This window comes from Papio anubis, chromosome 8, assembly GCF_008728515.1.
Source record: "Papio anubis isolate 15944 chromosome 8, Panubis1.0, whole genome shotgun sequence".
In the NCBI taxonomy this organism is placed as follows: Eukaryota; Metazoa; Chordata; class Mammalia; order Primates; family Cercopithecidae; genus Papio; species Papio anubis.
The window spans coordinates 112,095,024-112,113,856 of NC_044983.1; the positions used below are offsets into that span (position 1 = coordinate 112,095,024).

Sequence of the window (18,833 nt, forward strand, 5' to 3'; positions counted from 1 at the left end):
TTTAACTCTGTGAATATCACTGCACACACATATACAAATTGCCAGAAAATATGCACACATACACACACCATCAACTTAAAGAGGTAACTAACATCTGGCCTGGTTTTCAACAAGCAGAGAGGCCTGTTTAAGAGAAGCCTAACCTATGCTTCAACAATTGAACAATTTGTCCAAATTTATTACAATAAACCTTCACCAGGAAAAGCAGGCTTCCCATCATCTTTGTAACAGACACGATAAGGATCTGCTGAAAAGCCCTACTAAAATAATTAGGGACAGAAGTAACTTTAAACTGTTAGAACCATACCACCTATCATTTTTAAGCCTGCTTTATAAAGCTGAGCTACGGAATGCTGAGGTTACAACCTGTTGATCTTTTTAAACAGTTCACAGTATTCGAAAACACTGAATTATTAAAATGTTTTACCACTAAAACTAATTTAAAAATTAAGTAAATCTAATGGTATTCAGTGGTCACAATACTATTTTAAATACAGTTCAATTAAATTCTTAAATTATTACTCTTGCTGGGAATAGGCCCCAAAATCTGGCCATAAACTGGCCCCAAAACTGGCCATAAACAAAACTTCTGCAGCACTGTGACATGCTTCTGATGGCCTTGACGCCACACTGGAAGGTAGTCAGTTTACAGTTTACTGGAATGACAGCAAAGAATACCTGGACCACCCAGGGCGGAAAACCCCTTAAGGCGTTCTTAGACCACAAACAACAGCATGACCGATCTGTGCCTTAAGGACATGCTCCTGCTGCAGATAACTAGCCAGAGCCATCCCTTTATTTCTGCCCATCCCTTTATTTCCCTTAAGGAATACTTTTAGTTAATCTATAACCCATAGAAACAATGTTTATCACTGGCTTGCTGTCAATAAATATGTGGGTAAATCTCTGTTCTGGGTTCTCAGCTCTGAAGGCTGTGAGACCCCTGATTTCCCACTCCACACTCCATGTTTCTGCATGTGTGTCTAATTCCTCTAGCACCACTGGGTTAGGGTCTCCCTGACAGAGCTGGTCTCAGCAACTCTGGTTACAGAAAGATGCTATTAGCCAAAACAGACACGAAAATAGTTTACAACAATGCTTCTCAAGTTATCAGAGGTGAAGAACCCATTTTCCCCCAATCTATCACAGACCAATACTTTAGTAAATTACAATAAAAATTACTTACTAGAAAGATGAAAATTAAAAAAAACACACACACACACAAGTCCAGGGATATCACTTGGATATCACAGCAGTGTCAAACTACTATAATAAAAGTTTCTAAACACTCAGTCTTAACCCTGTGTTTATTCTGTGCAGGCCAGTGTTCCCAAACCATTCCTCGTACTTTGAATAGCACTGGTTTACAGAATCTGTAACATTAAGCAGGTAAACAGTTCTTTCCCAACTCCCAAAATTGAGCATTTAGACTACAGAATCAAACACATTTATGTCACGAAGTCTCTCAAAATACATGAACACAATGGACGTGAGCTCCAAACTGTGTAATATCAAGCACTTATGTAACTGTATGCCCAGTAGCATAAGACTGTGGCAATTGTTGAGAAGAGAGTAAGAAATAGTTTTCTCTGCCACTCCTGCTGCTTCTATAGGAGATGACAGGCATACTCCTCCACTGAGGTCAAATCACAACTCCCTTAGCTCCAATTCTATTCTGAACATTGTATTTTTAAGAATGGTAAAAAAAAAAAAAAAAAAAAAAAAAATTGTTTCAGCAGCAGGGCCCACTTTGAATCACAACTTCTATAAGACAGTGATTTATTTATTCAGTGAGTAAGCCCAGCTGAAACCCCAACATTCAAACCTCTCACTGCTGTCTTCCATTTGTTGTCTAGTACACAGTAATTCTAGAAATCTTTATTTCTTTGTAAAAATGTAATGTTTGAGTAAAAGAAAAAAAACTTTAGTAAAAGCTTAAACATGAATTCTTATGAATGTATACACCAGTGTGACTGACTCCCCAACCCTGTAGTCTACACAAACAGAAAAATCCTATAGCATAGTGGTTGAGGAGCTGGGAACCAGAATCCAAAATACAGTTTGAGTGCCAGCTCTGTGGCCTTAGGTAAGTTACCTTATCTACCCTGGCGACACCTTCCTCCTACAGAGATAAAGACAGTACCAATCTCAAGCACTGTTGCAAAAATTAAAAAATAATACACTCAAACTACCCAGCACACAATTACTAGTAAGTCTTCAGTAAATGTTAGCTACTATTATAACAACTATTAAAACAAACATTTCACCTCTTCTCTTTTTTCTCCCTTTTTATTTTTTAGAATCATCGAGTCTGATTTCTTTAATTTTTTTCTATCTTTTTTTTAGAATTGTCATATTTCACCTATTCTCATTCATTCATCTATCCATCTGTCCATCCAAGGAACATTCAGTGACTAAAATATGCCTAGTTACCCTTATGGTACAGACACTTCTCTCCCCAGAATGTTTACAGTTCATTCCTCAGAGAAGTTTTTTCAGCCTAATAAGAGGTGAATTATAACTTATTAACCCAACTGATGCCAAACTTTCATTTTTTTTAAGACGCATCAATCACCTGGACACGCTATCCTTATAACAACCCATACCACAAAGTTTTACAACAAGATGCTTTAAATCTGCATTAAAAAGTCAAGAGTTCAATTAAATTTACTCAAAATATTCTATATACGTGTGTGTTTATCCGTATGTAATTTTCCCTTAAAACATCATTAAAGACAAAGTACAGTCCATAAGTTTCTTAAAAGTCTGAAATAAAAAAGACAAAGCTCAAACTGTACCAGTCACTGCCTAGTTGAAGAAGAGGTCAGACAGGATGCACAATTCCTACTTGGCTTTATTACAGTTTTGTAGCTTCTGGGAGGTAAGTCCCACAGCCTGAATTTCTCACATCAATCACAGTCAAAGAACAGCTATTGCTGTAGAAGATTTTTATTCTCAAAGAAACTGTAATGCTGTAAAATCTCCCTTTAGCATATTCTGCAAAGTCAGTATCTAGACTTTCATTTAATTCTGGCTTCTTTCACTGACTGATCGTGAACTTGGCAGTTTTCTTATTTGGTTAAGCCTAGATCATTTTTTCTAACACTGAACAAAGATGGTAGTTATTGCCAAAATGTAAATTCAAAAAGCAGAAAGCTGCATTAGTCTTAAATTTAACACATTTTATGGCTCAAGTGGGATAGGGTTCCATTTCATAACTGGCTGAGTCAAACAATAAATGGGATTTAAATCACTGCTGTTAAGTTTTGATGTGAAAGAAATTTAAGTTACTTCAATAGGGGGGAAAAAAAGATTTTTTGCTTCTGACACATATGGGATTAGTTACAATGCTCCAATACACTTAATCAATATCAACCTCTATAATATTTCAGTTTGAAAGGGCATAATTCATTATTATTCTCTTGGATCTAATGCTCACTGACGGTCCACATTTTTAAAGTTAAATCAACTAATAATTGTTGGGAAAAAGAGAAGATAGAGAATTTAGCCTCAAGAAATTCAAAAGAATGGTAATAATCTTATAAAAATTAGTCACACACAAGTATAATGATACAATCAAATGTACAAATATACAATCATAATTAAGAATTAACTGATAAGATGTTTAATTTATAAGTTTCTGCTTTACCAATTCAATATATATAACCAACCTGCAAATTTTCCCACATGTGCCTGGTTGGTAATTTTTCTAAAATAAAATGAGTGATTAAAAAGCTTAGCTGAAACAAAATTCATTTCCTTTCTCATAAAACAAAAAAACTGTTCAGAATTGTTATGAACTATCTACCTTCTAACACATTCTAAGTTTGTTACAATCAAGTTTATTACATTCAGGAGCACTGGCCACTGCTTAAATAGAAGGCTGGACTTTAGGTGATTTGGGGGCACTCTCATTATAATTTGTTCCTGCCTCCTGATGCAGAAGGAAACACGTGAAAAGTAACTATGATTGCCTCTGGGAAGAGGGTGGTTGGAAGACAGGTATGACAGTGAGAGTTTCTTTTCACTATATACTTTTACTTTGTCTTTGATTTGTGTGCCATAGTTATGTATTACCAGTTTAATGGTTGTGTTTAAACAGCCTTAATAAATTAAAAGGGTTTCCAGTTTCCTGTATAAAAAGCGCACCAGAGTAAGTCCACAAGGTGGTTATTCATCTTCTTTCTGGTCAAGAGGGCCTTCAGAATGAAAACGAAGCTGATGCATTTCTGTGTAAAATGTAAAATGGGAGTTTTCTTCTCTCCAAAAGGAAAATACTTCTATTTTGTTTTAAAGGCTACCAGTAAACCACACTTGAAAACACCATCTACAAGTCTTCGTTTGGAGGATGAAAACAAAAGGTGGCAGGCAAGGCCAGGTGGTGGTGGCTCACACCTGTAATACTAGCGCTTCAGGAGGCCAAGGCAGGAGGATCACCTTAAGGCCAGGAGTTCAAAACCAGCCTGATCAATATAGAGATGCCCCATCTCTACAAAAGAATAATAAAAAAACTAGCCAGGCAAGTTGCCCACACCTGTAGTCCCAGTTACTAGAAGGCTGAGGAGGAGGATCACTCAAGCCCAGGAGTGTAAAGCTGCTGTAAGACACGACCACACCACTACACTCCAGTCTGGGCAACACAGCGAGATCCTGCCTCAAAAAACAATAATAGGCCAGGCACAGTGGCTCATGCCTATAATCCCAGCACTTTGGGAGGCTGAGGCAGGAGAATCATTCGAGGCCAGGAGTTCAAGACTAGCCTGGCCAACATGGCGAAATCCTACCTCTACTAAAAATAGAAAACAAAAACAAAAATTAGCTAGGTGTGGTAACATGCACCTATAGTCCCAGCTACTAAGGAGGCTGAGGTGGGAGGATTGCTTGAGTCCAGGAGGTAGAGGCTGCAGTGAGCCGAGATCACACCACTGCACTCCAGCCTGGGCGACAGAGCAATACCATCTCAAAAATACATACATACATATATACACACACGCACATACACACATACACACATATAATAAGTTGGGAATTAAAGTTTGATTTTATTTTGTGTGTAATAGTGATTTTCCAAAGGGTTGAGTTTTAGGACTACAGCTGTCCATTGAGAAGATAACTTAGCAGCACTGTACAAGTACAAAATAAAAGCTGTTAAGACCAGTTATACAGGCTTTGGTGATAGTTGAGAAAGGCAGCAAGAACTGAACAGTACAGACAATGTAGTTATAAACTCAAAGAACTAAGTAAGTGATCTTAGGAAAACCTCAAGAAACAGTCAAAGACAATACCAGAAGCCTGCATGACTTGGGTAGACAGTGGTATCACTAATGGACAGGAAATAAAATTAGATGGTGACGGGGAGAGGTGGAAATATAAAAAGTATTTTTTAAAAAATTCATAGTAAGCCTCAAGATACAACAAACATCTGTGGCACTTAAGTGCTAGTTTAGGTACTATTAAGAAAATCTTAAAATTTTATGCCAAAATGCAGCTGATGTTTAAAGGGTCAAAGACTCAAAGGATTAAAAATACATATTTTTTGACTAAGTTAATACTGAGTTATCACTACTTTTCCCGAATCCAATTTTTTTTCTTCTATGCCTTAGCATGGTACCAACATTATCAAGAATATGGCATACTAGTCCAGCAAATTTAAGTATCCACTTCAGCCCTTTCAGTTTTGATGAAACAAGTACAGTTTGTCATCAAACAGCCAAGTAAATTACACTACACTTTGCTATTAAACCTAATCTTTACTGGATATAACCATTTTAAAGAATGATCTACCTACCAGTAGTAGTTTACAAAAAAGGAAGCTATATTCTCTTTAAGATATTATCTAAAACCCTGCCAAATAAAATAACATCCAAGTACCATAAATTAAATATTTTACCAAAAAAATTATAAACTAATTTTGAAAAGAAAGCAAATGCAACCAAGTTTTCTGTAAGTGCTAAAATTAGGAGCTTTTATCTAAGAAATGACCTATGGTAGACTTGAAGTAAAAATAAGAAAATCTTTACACAAAAATAAGAACTTGCAAAGATTCTTTTCAAAGCTTCATGCTTTGTAGAGGCTTTTTTCTCCAAGGTGTGGGTTAGGACTGAGCTGCAAGTCCAGAGCATTGCTGCCAAGACTTAAAATACCTGGAGTTGCTCAGCCAAACCAATGAAGTCTGAGATATTGAACAAAAGATCCGAATTTATCATATACAGAAACCAGGTGAAGCAAAAAGTGACAAGAAGGCAAAAGATAAAAAATGCTTATAGTACACCCACACCTTTTAATGTTAAATAGATATTTGGGGTGTTAACCATATAAACCCAGGCCAGATTTGCTGTAACAACTAAAGTTAAAATTTTTTAATCGTATTCCATTTACTTGGGAAACCATCCAGTTTGGAATTCAACAGTAACTATTACCAACTATTAAAATCAATATCTACTACTAAAAATCATATCAACAATGTAAGAAATTACCCATTCAGGTTCTGTTTATTACAGTAGAAAGGTCATTCACTATCTTCATATCAAACATATCTAGGTTTCATATCAAACCTAGAGATCATAACTGATTTAAGTTATCTCCCCCATGAGAAGTACTGTGTATGCTGCCTTAAATTATACCCAAGAAGACAGCTACAAGAAACAAATGACAGATTGTCATCACTAGTATATATGTCACAAAGTAAGCACTGTCAAAAAGCAAACTGCAATGAATTTCAATAAAGTGTCTGACCCTAAGGGAAAGGACCAATGGCCCAGGATGTTTGCAGGTTTATCCAAATCTTGGGAGGAACATAAAAATGGAAAAGTCTGGCCCAGTGTGGTGGCTCATCCCTATAATCTCAGTACTTTGGGAGGCCGGGGTGGGTGGATCGCTTGAGGCCAGAAGTTCTAGACCAGTCTGGCCAACATGGCAACACGCCATCTCTACTAAAAACACAAAAATTAGCTGGGTGTGGTGGCACATAGCTACTTGGGAGGCTGAAGCATGAGAATCACTTGAACCTGGGAGGTGGAAATCGCAGTGAGCCAAGATCGGGCCACTGCACTCCAGCCCGGTCGACAGAGCGAGACTCTGTCTCAAAGGAAAAAAAAGGAAAAGTCAGATGGACTAAGAATTACCACCTACCTAATGTAGGTAAATTACTTTACTTAGGAACACCTACCAGTATTCTTCCCAATGCTCCTTAATATACTGATTTTCTTTACTATTGATCCCCAGTATCTTAATATGTGAACTCAGCAGTTTAAGGTTGCATTTTTCCAAACTTGATAATATTTACTAAATTGACTTCTTAAAGCTACAAATCTTTTACAATATGACTGACTATTAGACATAAAGATTCTAATATCTGTTTTCTCATGCATTTTAAAGTTAGAAGTCTGTAAGACACCTGAGTTTTGAAAAATGTATTTCCCAATGCTCAAACAAGAAGCACTAGATTAACTATTCTGTACACACCTTAACTTCTATTTCCTCCAACTAGATATTAATGAAATCACATAAACTATTTGTACCGACGTCTCCTCATTGATAAAATAGGGATGTATTAATGAGTTGTTGTATTGCTTCAATGCCCTAATAAATACACAATACTTAAAACAGTACCTGTCACATAACACGTAACAACTACTGGGATCTTAAAGTGTATGAAGCTGCTATAAAATGTAAAAGAAAATGAGTCAAGGATGGCTGGATGTGATCTGAATTCAAGTTCTAGGATATATTCACTCTATGTCTTTGAAAAGCCATTCAGCTTCCTAGAGTGGGAGAATCACATGTATAATCCAGATAATACTAGTCTGCCCAGTTCCTGGAGCTACCAAGATATAACAATGTATGCTAAATGATTTTTCTATTATAAAAAGTCACTATTTGTAAGCAATAATATCTTACTTGCCTAAGCAAAAAATATAACTAAGCGATCAAAATGTCAGACTGCATAATGAATTTAATCCTCACTCACAAATACTCAGGTTAGAGATAATCCTGCATAACTGGTTTTTCACTCACAGCAAATAAAAACCTGAAAAGCAAGGGGATAAGAAACAGATAAATTTAACAACCAAAAGAGGCACCAACTAGAAATATAAACTACTCAAGGCACCTAAAATTAAATGACGGGGGACATTTCTTATAGATGTAACAGGCTACCTGAAGGGATTTCTTGACAGATCTACTGTCTTGTCTGGTTCAATAACATGTTCTTTCTTTTTTTTTTTTTTTTTTGAGACAGTCTCCATCTGTCGTCCAGGCTGGAGTGCAGTGGTGTGATCTTGGCTTACTGCAACCTCTGCCTCCCGGGTTCAAGCAATTCTCCTGCCTCAGCCTCCTGAGTAGCTGGGATTACAGGCATCCGCCATCACACCCGGCTAATTTATTTTGTATTTTTAGTAGAGACAGGGTTTCACCATGTTGGCCAGGTTGGTCTCAAACTCCTGACCTCAGGTGATCCGCCCACCTCAGCCTCCCAAAGTGCTGGGATTACAGGCAGGAGCCCGGCCCAATAACATGTTCTTAATGATAATACTATGCAATCAAAACATGGTTAGGTTGTGTTCAATATTCTCTGACTAAAGCAGCAGAAAATTATGTATTACAATTCAGAAAGACATATAATTAAAATAGCTAAAATATGCAAGTTTTAGTGCTTGAAAGGATTTCAAATTATCTGACTGAAAAAATTATCTCACATGTGAAACAACTTACGTATGTATCACTCAAGTCAGAAAACTGAAAGAAGAGGCCAAGAGTCATATAATTGTTTTGCTGTTAAAACATTAAAAGGCCAAACTATATTTTACTTCAGAACAGGATCTCAGACAAAAGCTTCCATTTCAATGGAATTTAACAAGCTGTTGTCTAGTCTCTTTAACTTCCTAAGAGTATCACAAAAACTCTACAGTGACACATGTGATGGCCTGGCATTACAAATCCACATTACTGGATTCAGGTCACAAAGCACTCCCACCAGCCCACTGCGGTGGCTCACGACTGTAATCCCAACATTTTGGGAGGCCAAGGTAGGTGGGTCACCTGAGGCCAGGAGTTCGAGACCAGCCAGACTAACATGGCGAAATCCCGTCTCTACTACAAATACAAAAAGTTAGCCAGGCGTGGTGGCGCATGCCTGTAATCCCAGCTACTTGGGAGGCTGAGGCACGAGAATCGCTTGAACCTGGGAGGCGGAGGTTGCAGTCCCCAAGATCGCACCATTGCACTCCAGCCTGGGCAACAAGAGCAAAACTCTGTCTCAAAAAAAAAAAAAAACAACAACAACAAAGTACTTCTACCAAAATTTTTCCATTAGATTTGAATAACCATCAGGTAAGTAAAGTAGCAATAACATTTATCCCCAAAGTTATTGTGAGGATCACAACATCTAAAATTTAACACAAAATTTAACCAAACAACACAAAGTTTAACCAAACATCCCTGTACAGGGTCTTATAACAGGTGCTCAATTAATGTTAGTGATTTTTCAAACAGATAAGAAATCAACAAAAAGATGGAGACATACGAACAAGCCCAGAAAGCTAACTAGTTTATCCTCAACTGTGTGCTCTTTTCTCGCCAACACTCTATTAATTTCTACAAAGCATTTACTAATCCAGTTTCTTAATGATTGATTTTCAAGAAAATTTCCACACAACAGCAGTATATTCATTCATTCACAACATCTGAGTGCCTTCTATACACAACGTACTATTCTAGATACTTGGAAATACTGCAGCGAACAAATCTGACGTGGGTGCCACTCTCAGGAAGCTGATATTCTAGTGAAGAAATAAGCAACAAGTAAAAAGAGTTTTAGACAGAAACAAGGACGAAACTGGATACCACAATTTGCAGATGCTCAAGTCCTTTATATAAAATGGTATGGTATTAGTAATTGCATGTAACCTAGGCATATCTTCCTATATATCATCCCTAGACTGTGTATAACATTTAATAGAATATAAATGTTATGTAAATAATTATACTGTATTGGTTATTTGTATTTTTAATTGTTTTTTCCTAGTATTTTCGATTCATGGTTGGTTGAATCCATGGATGTGAGATTGCTGGATTCAGAACCCACAGATATGGAGAGTTGACTGTATATGTAACTCACACTTTTCCATTTATTAATAACATACTCTACCTTACTTACAAGACCAGGGGAATAAGGCATCTAATAAGATAACTTACATAAAGGGGAAAACAAAATTTAAAAGGTAAGAAATTTCAATAGCAATGAGTTTCAAGCACTGACTTGTGGAGGAGACAAATGTTTTACATTTTAGCCTTCGAAAGGGTTATTATCTCAATGAGAAGGGGGAAATATACTAACAGTATGGATCACATACCAAGGTGAATGATAGGAGCTGTCATCAGAAAGTTCAGAGAAAGGAAGACAGCAATGTTTCTTCTCAAACATTAATATGCTATAAATCACCTGACTGTGTAGGTCAGGAGAGGGGCCTGAGACTCTGTGATACTGTATGTCTGCATTTCTAACAAACTCAAGTGTAGCTAGCATTGCTCATCTTACTGATCATGGATCATACTTTGAATAGCAAGAGTCTCATGAACATAAGAAAGGTAAAATTCAAATGTTCTAGGGAACAAAGTGGGTTCCACATGAAAAGTTTAATGGAAAGAATTAGCTTGATCTTGTCTAGGAACAATGAGACCACCTGACAGAATGAAGACCCATTCTTTCATTTCTTTATCTTTGGTTTTTTTTTTTTTTTTTTTTTTGGTTTTTTCTTTTAACTCATCTGTATTTGTTACAACTTTAAGCAGAATGTGACTCAGGCACTACATTTCCATCCACAAGACTAGCTCTGAGTTACTTTTGAACAGCTTTATGATATGCTTAGGTAGGCTTATAACTTTGCTCCTCCAAATGATACTTTTATTTGGAAAACAAGCCCTCTGGAGAGTTCCTTCCATCAAGTTCCTTCAGTTTAAACCATTCTCCCATTTCACAAGGAAGTACCCAAGCACTGACTCTTGCAAGGTACACAGTAAGAGACACATTGACAAGTCTATTGGAATGGACAATTAAAAGATTATTGAGAGAGAACATTTCAACTTAGTGGACTGACAAAAATGGGTATCTATCCATACTAAAGATAAAAGAGATGTGAAGCAATGGGATTCCTCATAAAGTGCTAGGACAAATGTGAAATGGTACAAATACTTAGGAAAATAATTTGACATTATGGTACTTAGTATAACTGTCGAGGAGCATCCCTAAGTCCTACCAATCATGGTGTGAGACAGACATATCAAGACTCAAAACACAGGAGAATATAAACTATGATTTAATTCATATTTATTCATATAGACAGGTGAAAACAATCAAACTGTTTAATACTCCATGTGGTAAAGCCACAAAAGAATCATTAAAACAAAGCTCACCAATAGTGATTCATATAGGGGGAGAAGGGATTGGAGGAAGGGATGAAAAAGAGGAAGGGGTTTCAAAGATACTTCTTATGTTCTATTTCTCAAGTTGAACAGTGGGTAACTGGATGTTTAGACACTGTCTTCCATGTATAACATTTTGATGTACTTTACAGTTCTTTGCGGAAGTCTGTGGTGGCAGATTCTAACAGCAATAGAGTTTTAGAAAGTATGAAAGACTACAAATATAGAATAGTCCTTTAACTATTAACTTAAAGAGGAAAAAAAGTCAGGGCAAAAAAAAAATGGAACACAGGGAGCTAAAAGAGACAATGCTGAAAATTTTAATATGGAAAAGTCCTGATGATGTTTATGTGCTAAGGGAACATACAGTTGACCTTAAACAATATGGACTTGAACTGCACAGGTTCAGGGAGTGAACCTTGCATATAGGAAAGGCCAACTTTTCCTATATGTGAGTTCCACAGGGATCCACATGGCCAACTGTAAGACTTCAGTATGTACAGATTTTGTATACACAGGGGTCCTGGTTTCCCTGTGGATACTGAGAGACTGCTATATTACAGAGACAGAGGAATTGATGAAATAGGTCTAAGATAGGAAAGGAAGGGTTCAAGAATATAAGAAAAATTGGTCTTGGCCACTATCAATGTGCCAGGAAGGAAGAAATGTGTTAAAACATCAGGCTAAACATAGGATGAGACTAATCTCTGGGTTCATCTACATCTACATATGGCTGAGAATGGTCATGAGAGTCGGGACTGTGCTCTACCTTGCTCACCTATATAATATCTCATATAGGTTACTGTAATACATCCCAGCATGTAGCAGAGCTAGACCTGGCATATGGTCGGCAATCAATAAATATTTGTTACATGAATGAAGAACAGAATACATCTACAGATTCAAGTTAAACTATATGGAGGATTTTTTAAAAAGCAGAGTAAGTCGATTAAGTCAACATTTTTTATTCAATATGTGATGATGAAAGAGAGGAATTTCAAAGAGAAAGAACTTCATGAACCAAAAGCAAGGTCATGCTTACTGCTTGAATAAGGATGTGAATCTAGGTCTGTCTTTAGCATGACTTTATTTATTTATTTATTTATTTATTTATTTATTTATTTATTTATTTTGAGATGGAGTCTCGCTCTGTCGCCCAGGCTGGAGTGCAGTGGCACGATCTCAGCTCACTGCAAGCTCCGCCTCCCAGGTTCATGCCCTCCTCCTGCCTCAGCCTCCCGAGTAGCTGGGACTACAGGCGCCCACCACACCCGGCTAATTTTTTGTATTTTTAATAGAGACGGGGTTTCACCATGTTAACCAGGATGGTCTTGATCTCCTGACCTCGTGATACACCTGCCTCAGCCTCCCAAAGTGCTGAGATTACAGGCGTGAGCCACCATGCCTGGCCTTTAGCATGACTTATTAAAGAAAACAACAAGTAGTCTGAGTGGCTGGAATTTACAGTTCCTACAAAGCTTGGAAAGAAAGGAAGTAAACCTGATCATAAATGCAAGAAACAAGAACAACATTTTGGTGGGCTTTAAATTCAATGGAAAGTCACTGCAAACATCTAAGGAAAGAAGTTAAAATCTGAATGTTCACATTAAATGAACGTTTTAATAAAAGTATGAATGGTAGAGACTGAAGAGGGCAGGGGAAAACAATATTAAAATAAGCTATATAAGATACTAGAACATAAACTAGGAGTAGTATAAATAATAAAATGGAATACATACTCATTCATTTACCCTACTCTGTCAATTAACAGGTTCAGCATTGGAGATAAAACAGGTGAAAAAGCATAGTCCCTGCCCTCAGTAGCATATATTCTGATGGAGAAAACAAAGAAGAAAACAAACAAGATAGTTACAGGCTGCGGAAAATCCTAGACAGAAATACAGGGTGCTGTGATGGAAAAGTAAGGAGAACAAGAAGTCTATAATTCTATTTTGGACATGTTAAACACGAGATGCCTATGAGACATCCAAATAGTGACATCAAACAGGCAATGGGTAATCAAGAGAAGCATTCAAGAGCCATTACTGGCAGAAATATAAATCTGGGACTTACCAGCACATAAATAATATTTAAAGCCATGAGCACAGATAAGAATACCTTAAAAAATACTACTATAATTACTGCAAATAAAGCAGCAGCTACACCTAAATGGTGACTTATTCTGTCCCAGACATTGTTCTACTTATTGACATATATTCAGTCCATTTAAAGTCTCAAAACAATTCAGATGAGGAAAATGAGGCACAAAGACTTGCCCAATGTCATTCAGCGAATTTCAGAGCTGGGAATCAAACCGAAGCAGTCTGGCTCCAGAGCATGTACTTTTATTAACTTCATTACACTACCTATGTCAAGCAGAGACTAAAAGAAAAGCCAAAACCTAAACCATGAGGCATTCCAACATGCACAGATAGGGAAGAAACATAAAAGGTGAGGAGTAAGTGGCCTAAAAGGAAGGATAGTGATTGACTGGGGTCATACACCAGTAAGAACCCTCAGGATTTAGGTATGAAAGCAAAAGAAAGAAATCATAAACTATTAAAATTGATAGGGATAGTGGCAATCATTTTGTGGATGAGAAAATATACCTTTGGAGTAAAACAATCATAGAAGTGTTGTTAGTTACTGGTGGTTGCAGACTGGAATGCATGTCTCCTGATTACCAGTTCAGTGCTCTTTCTACAATTCTAATCTACGTTAGCAAAGTTAGCTTTCGGAATGATTCGAGGAACATTAATAAGGATGAGAGTGGCAAAGACACTGACAGTAATCTGACTGTTTATGACGACACAGGTACTAAACACTTTAAATACCTCAGAATTTCATTCTCACAAGCCTTATGAGTTACTACATTATCATCATCCCCATTTTATAAAGGATAAACCTGAGGCCTAGAAAAATTAGTAACTTCCCCAAGGTCATGCTTACTGCTGGAATAAAGATCTGAATCCAAGTCTGTCTTCAGGATTCTCTTGGCTAATATATAATACCGCTTTCCTAAGAGTAACACTGTTAATCAAGATGAAAGAAAGAAAGAGAGAGAAAGAAAGAGAGAAAGAGAGAGAGAGAGAGAGAGAGAGAGAGAGGTAGGGAGGGAGGGAGGGAGAGAGGGGAGGGGAGGGCAGGGGAGGGTGTAAGAGTTTTTTTAAATTGTATCTGGGCAAAGGTAGGTATACTTATAAGACATCCATGTGGAGACAGTATTAAAGATGGATGATTCTTGGTCACTCCATGTACAATCATCCATTAATAAAATTTAGAGTAACCAGTACTCCTTGTATCTAATAATGTATAAGGCATAAAGAACATACCATTTCAATGTTCCCTACATGATTTATGGTAACTGGAAAACATTCACAATTAAAATATGAGCAACCAAGATAAAAGAACCTTGCAACTGCATTATAATCTAGCTGCCTAAAATTATATAAACGACAGAAAAGCAGATGTCCAAAGACAGGGAAACTTGTTAGGAATTTATTTTGTTAATATCTACCCAACCGGTGGAGAAAAAAGCAGAGAGGTACCCACTACTGTGAATGAGAGATAATTCACTAAGTTCATCAAGAATCTGGATATAAATAACCCTCAAGTAAAATAATCCTTTAGCTGCTCTTATTATGATTGATTTTGGAGTCACTAGTAAGCTTCTGATTTTTTATCCGATTTCCAAGGTGCTTTGGTAATCAAAAAGGGTCTTTTTGGTGGTAGATATGAGCATTTTCACCACTGAAAAGGTATGTCTTCCACAGTAAATGAGTAAATCAACATTTACATGTATATAAACCAATCTCCTGTGAGAAGGATTAATCGGTTCCTTAGCATTAATCAATTCTGAGAGAGCTGATAAAAAAAAAAAAAGCAATTTGTGAAACCACAAAATTCAGAACCAGTTTCTTAACCTTCCTAAGCCCACTGCCTATTTGTGAAACTTGAAGTGATCCAGTCCATCTCCACCTGCAGAGGTCTCTTTTTAATTCAACAATCCCTCTTAAAGCTGCCAGGACATTGTTATGGAAGTGCTTTTATCACTGCCCTATGTTAGACAGTATTTGGCACTTAAAAGAATGTCCTAAAATATTTGCTGAATAAATGACCTCCAAATAGATTTATGCCACCGACCTGTTGCCTTTTTCAACTCTGGAAACTAAGTGATTCAAAGAGTACTGTTGTGACATAGCAAATTTAATAAGAAATATGTTTCTAAGAAATAAACATTTCCCAAGTGTATAAGTGGTACTTATTTTATTCTTTTTATTTTTTTATTTTTTTGGTTTTTGAGACGGAGTCTCACTCTGTCACCCAGGCTGGAGTGCAGTGGCGCGATCTCGGCTCACTACAAGCTCCGCCTCCCGGGTTCACGCCATTATCCTGCCTCAGCCTCCCAAGTAGCTGGCACTACGGGCGCCCGCCACCACGCCCGGCTAATTTTTTGTACTTTTAGTAGAGAAGGGGTTTCACCGTGTTAGCCAGAATAGTTTCCATCGCCTGACCTCGCAATCCACCCGCCTTGGCTTCCCAAAGTGCTGGGATTACAGGCGTGAGCCACCGCACCCGGCCAAGTGGCACTTATTTTAACAAGTGTAATCTAAGTTCACCCACTAACTTTAGAGATTTGCAATCTCTAAAGACACGTCATTTATTCCTGAACACACATCTGCCTCCCATAAGCCAGGGAAAGCCAGAGTGCCAGTACACAGACCAAACAGTACTCCATTTTCTTTTCTGTTTTTTGTCTTTGTTTTTGTTTTTGTTTTTTGAGACGCAGTCTCGCTCCATTGCCCTGGCTGGAGTGCAGTGGCATGATCTCGGCTCACTGCAACCTCCGCCTCCCAGGTTCAAGTGATTCTCTTGCCTCAGCCTCCTGAGTAGCTGGGATAACAGGCGCTCGCCAGCATGCCCGGCTAATTTTTGTATTTTTAGTAGAGACGGGGTTTCACCATGTTGGTCAGGCTGGTCTCGAACTCCTGACCTCGTGATCCACCCGCCTCGGCCTCCCAAAGTGCTGGGATTACAGCCCTGAGCCACCGCGCCCGGTCTGCATTTTCAAAGTATTACACAAGTGGCATTTAGAACAAAACATTCCAAAGTTAATCTTTTGCCTGCATCTTTCAAACTCTGCTAACCACAGACATTAAACTCATAATAATAACCATAACTAACATTAAATGATTACATTGTACTACAGGTCACCACATAAATTTTTTCATTTAATCCAAACAACTCTATGATATAGATACTTATCATTCCCACTTGACAGATGAGGAAAGCAAAGCTTGGAAAGGCTAACTTGCCTAAAGTCACAGAGCTGGTTAAGTGGAAGAGCCTAGAAGACTGAATGAGCTCTTAATCACCAGGCTACACTTTGGTATTCAGTTTAACTAAGTCAGTTCAACTGATTCAGTTATACGCTGAGTTTAAATTATCAATAGTTTCCACTTAAAAATACCCCCTTGCAATTACAATTTTCACATGAATTTAAAAGTACTTCCTTATTACAAATATCTAAGATCTGCATTAATAGGAAATAACCTTTAAAAAACAATCAAAAGAAGAGAGGATGCTTTTTAAAAAGAGAGGCAGGAAGGATGCTTTTAAAACTAGAACGTCGTACAAATGCATTTTGCTTCGAAACAACAGAAATAAAATTTCTCATTCTAGATTTTCCTTTTGCCAGCTAAGTCCATTTCCTTATCGAGAATTTCCTTGGATGTCCTAGTTCACGAACCGTAACTACTAAACACATCTAAGGCCCTTCTCTTTGATATTCTTTTGTTTTTCAGAATGAACACTACAAAAGAGTCTATTTTAAATTATGCGGTTTCAGATAAAGCGCCGAAGTACAGGCTCAAAAGAGGGGCTACAAGGTACACCGCCACTTGGGAAGTTATAGATGTCAGATCCCAGCAGGAAAGCAGTGGAGTTTCCTTACTCTCTCCTTCCCAGAGCCCTACTAGGTCCCTAAATCCTACTCGACACCTTTGTTAGCTGCTTGTCTCCAGGAGTCTTTCTCCAAATCCCCCCACCGGGCATCTCGAAACAAGACCCCAGGAACATGTCACTCACACCCCTATTCTCAGTCCCCTTCCTGAAGCCCCAACTGCCCCGTTAGAAGACAAGAGAAGGTTCTCGCCTCTCCTGAACAAAAAGTGAAGATGAAAGAGAAAAGTACTAGGGAAAAACTTTGGCCCAGCCACACCAAGCCCGGGGGAGAGAATGCTGAAAAGTACGGCTGGTGGGACGGGGTTGGGAACTGCGCTCCCCACGTGGGCCAGAGGAAACGGAACAGCACTCACGAGGCCATCTATCTGCACTTGCTTCACGGCTGAATCTCCGGAGCCGCCTTTGCCTTTGCCTTTCCCTGCTCCGCCGGTGGTGGAGCTGGAAGAGGTGGCAGTAGAGCCGGTGCCTTCCTTGCGGGACGCCATCTTTCCAGGCAGACAGGAAGAAAGAGAAACGTGAGCTACCGGAAGCGGAAGTACAAGTCTCGCGTGACGTCACTCGCAGGCCGGCATTCGAGGGGCGGAGATGGAAGGAGAAGCCAAAATTGGGCCCCGCCTCCCTCCTCTTCTCTAGTTTTACCTTATTTCCAGGCGTTATCCTTTGTGCATGCCTACTGTACATTTTCGACCTCTTTCCAATGGAATGATCTAAGATGAAAATAAACTTTTTAAATGTTTAATCATTCACCATTAGGCAAACGGTCATAATAGCATTACAGTTCACATTATTTCTGTAGTGTCTCTTATGTAAAAATGCTTTCATTTCTGATCTCGCAATGAAGTGCTGTACTAACTCGCATTATGCATATTAGAAAACTGAGGAGTGTTTTGTCCGACATTATTCTGTTAATTAGCAGTGAGCCAGTATTGCTCAACTTGTTTTATGTAATTTTAGATAGCTACTTGTAACCACTTAGATTATACAGAAATTAAGACATGGAAACTTTTATCAGAATTACCAGAAATAGTAGCCTTCTGCTATTAGTTTCATGTAGAGATTTACATGAGTAAAGTACCAAAGAAGTTATTTTAGGTATTGCTGAAGGATGATACAGAACATATTTTCTAAAAATCATGCTGATTTATGACACATTACTCTGAAATACACATCTCAAGTCCTTAAAGGATATGTGACAACTGTAAGAAGCCATTTTAGATAAGTAATTTAAAACATTCTTTTCTACTTCCAAATGACTTTTTTCCTATCCCTTATTTTTGAAATGTTTATTCATTCAATCAGTATATATACAGAACTGATGAAATAGTTAAATCAGTAAACGGCATATCCTGCCCTGAAGTTTTTTGTTGTTTTTTCATTGGGATCTGGTGTTATATTTCAATCTGGGAGAAGAAATAATTACATGTTACAAATTCTTAACACTACAAAAT

The 18,833-nt window shown here is 37.8% G+C and overlaps 1 protein-coding gene across 2 annotated transcripts in view; it reads right to left on the bottom strand.

Moving 5' to 3' along the window:
• The window catches only part of EIF3H (eukaryotic translation initiation factor 3 subunit H), a 109,106-nt gene extending 90,630 nt beyond the window's left edge, over positions 1–18,476 (bottom strand). Inside the window, exon 1 of one of the 2 annotated variants that reach the window (XM_021942575.2) lies at positions 17,739–18,476. In XM_021942575.2, coding sequence (XP_021798267.1) covers positions 17,739–18,066 — 328 coding nt within the window. In that variant the 5' untranslated portion in view covers positions 18,067–18,476. The remainder of the gene's footprint in view (positions 1–17,738) is intronic. The other variant, XM_021942576.2, reaches the window with a different exon arrangement.
• Positions 18,477–18,833: the final 357 nt, after the last annotated feature.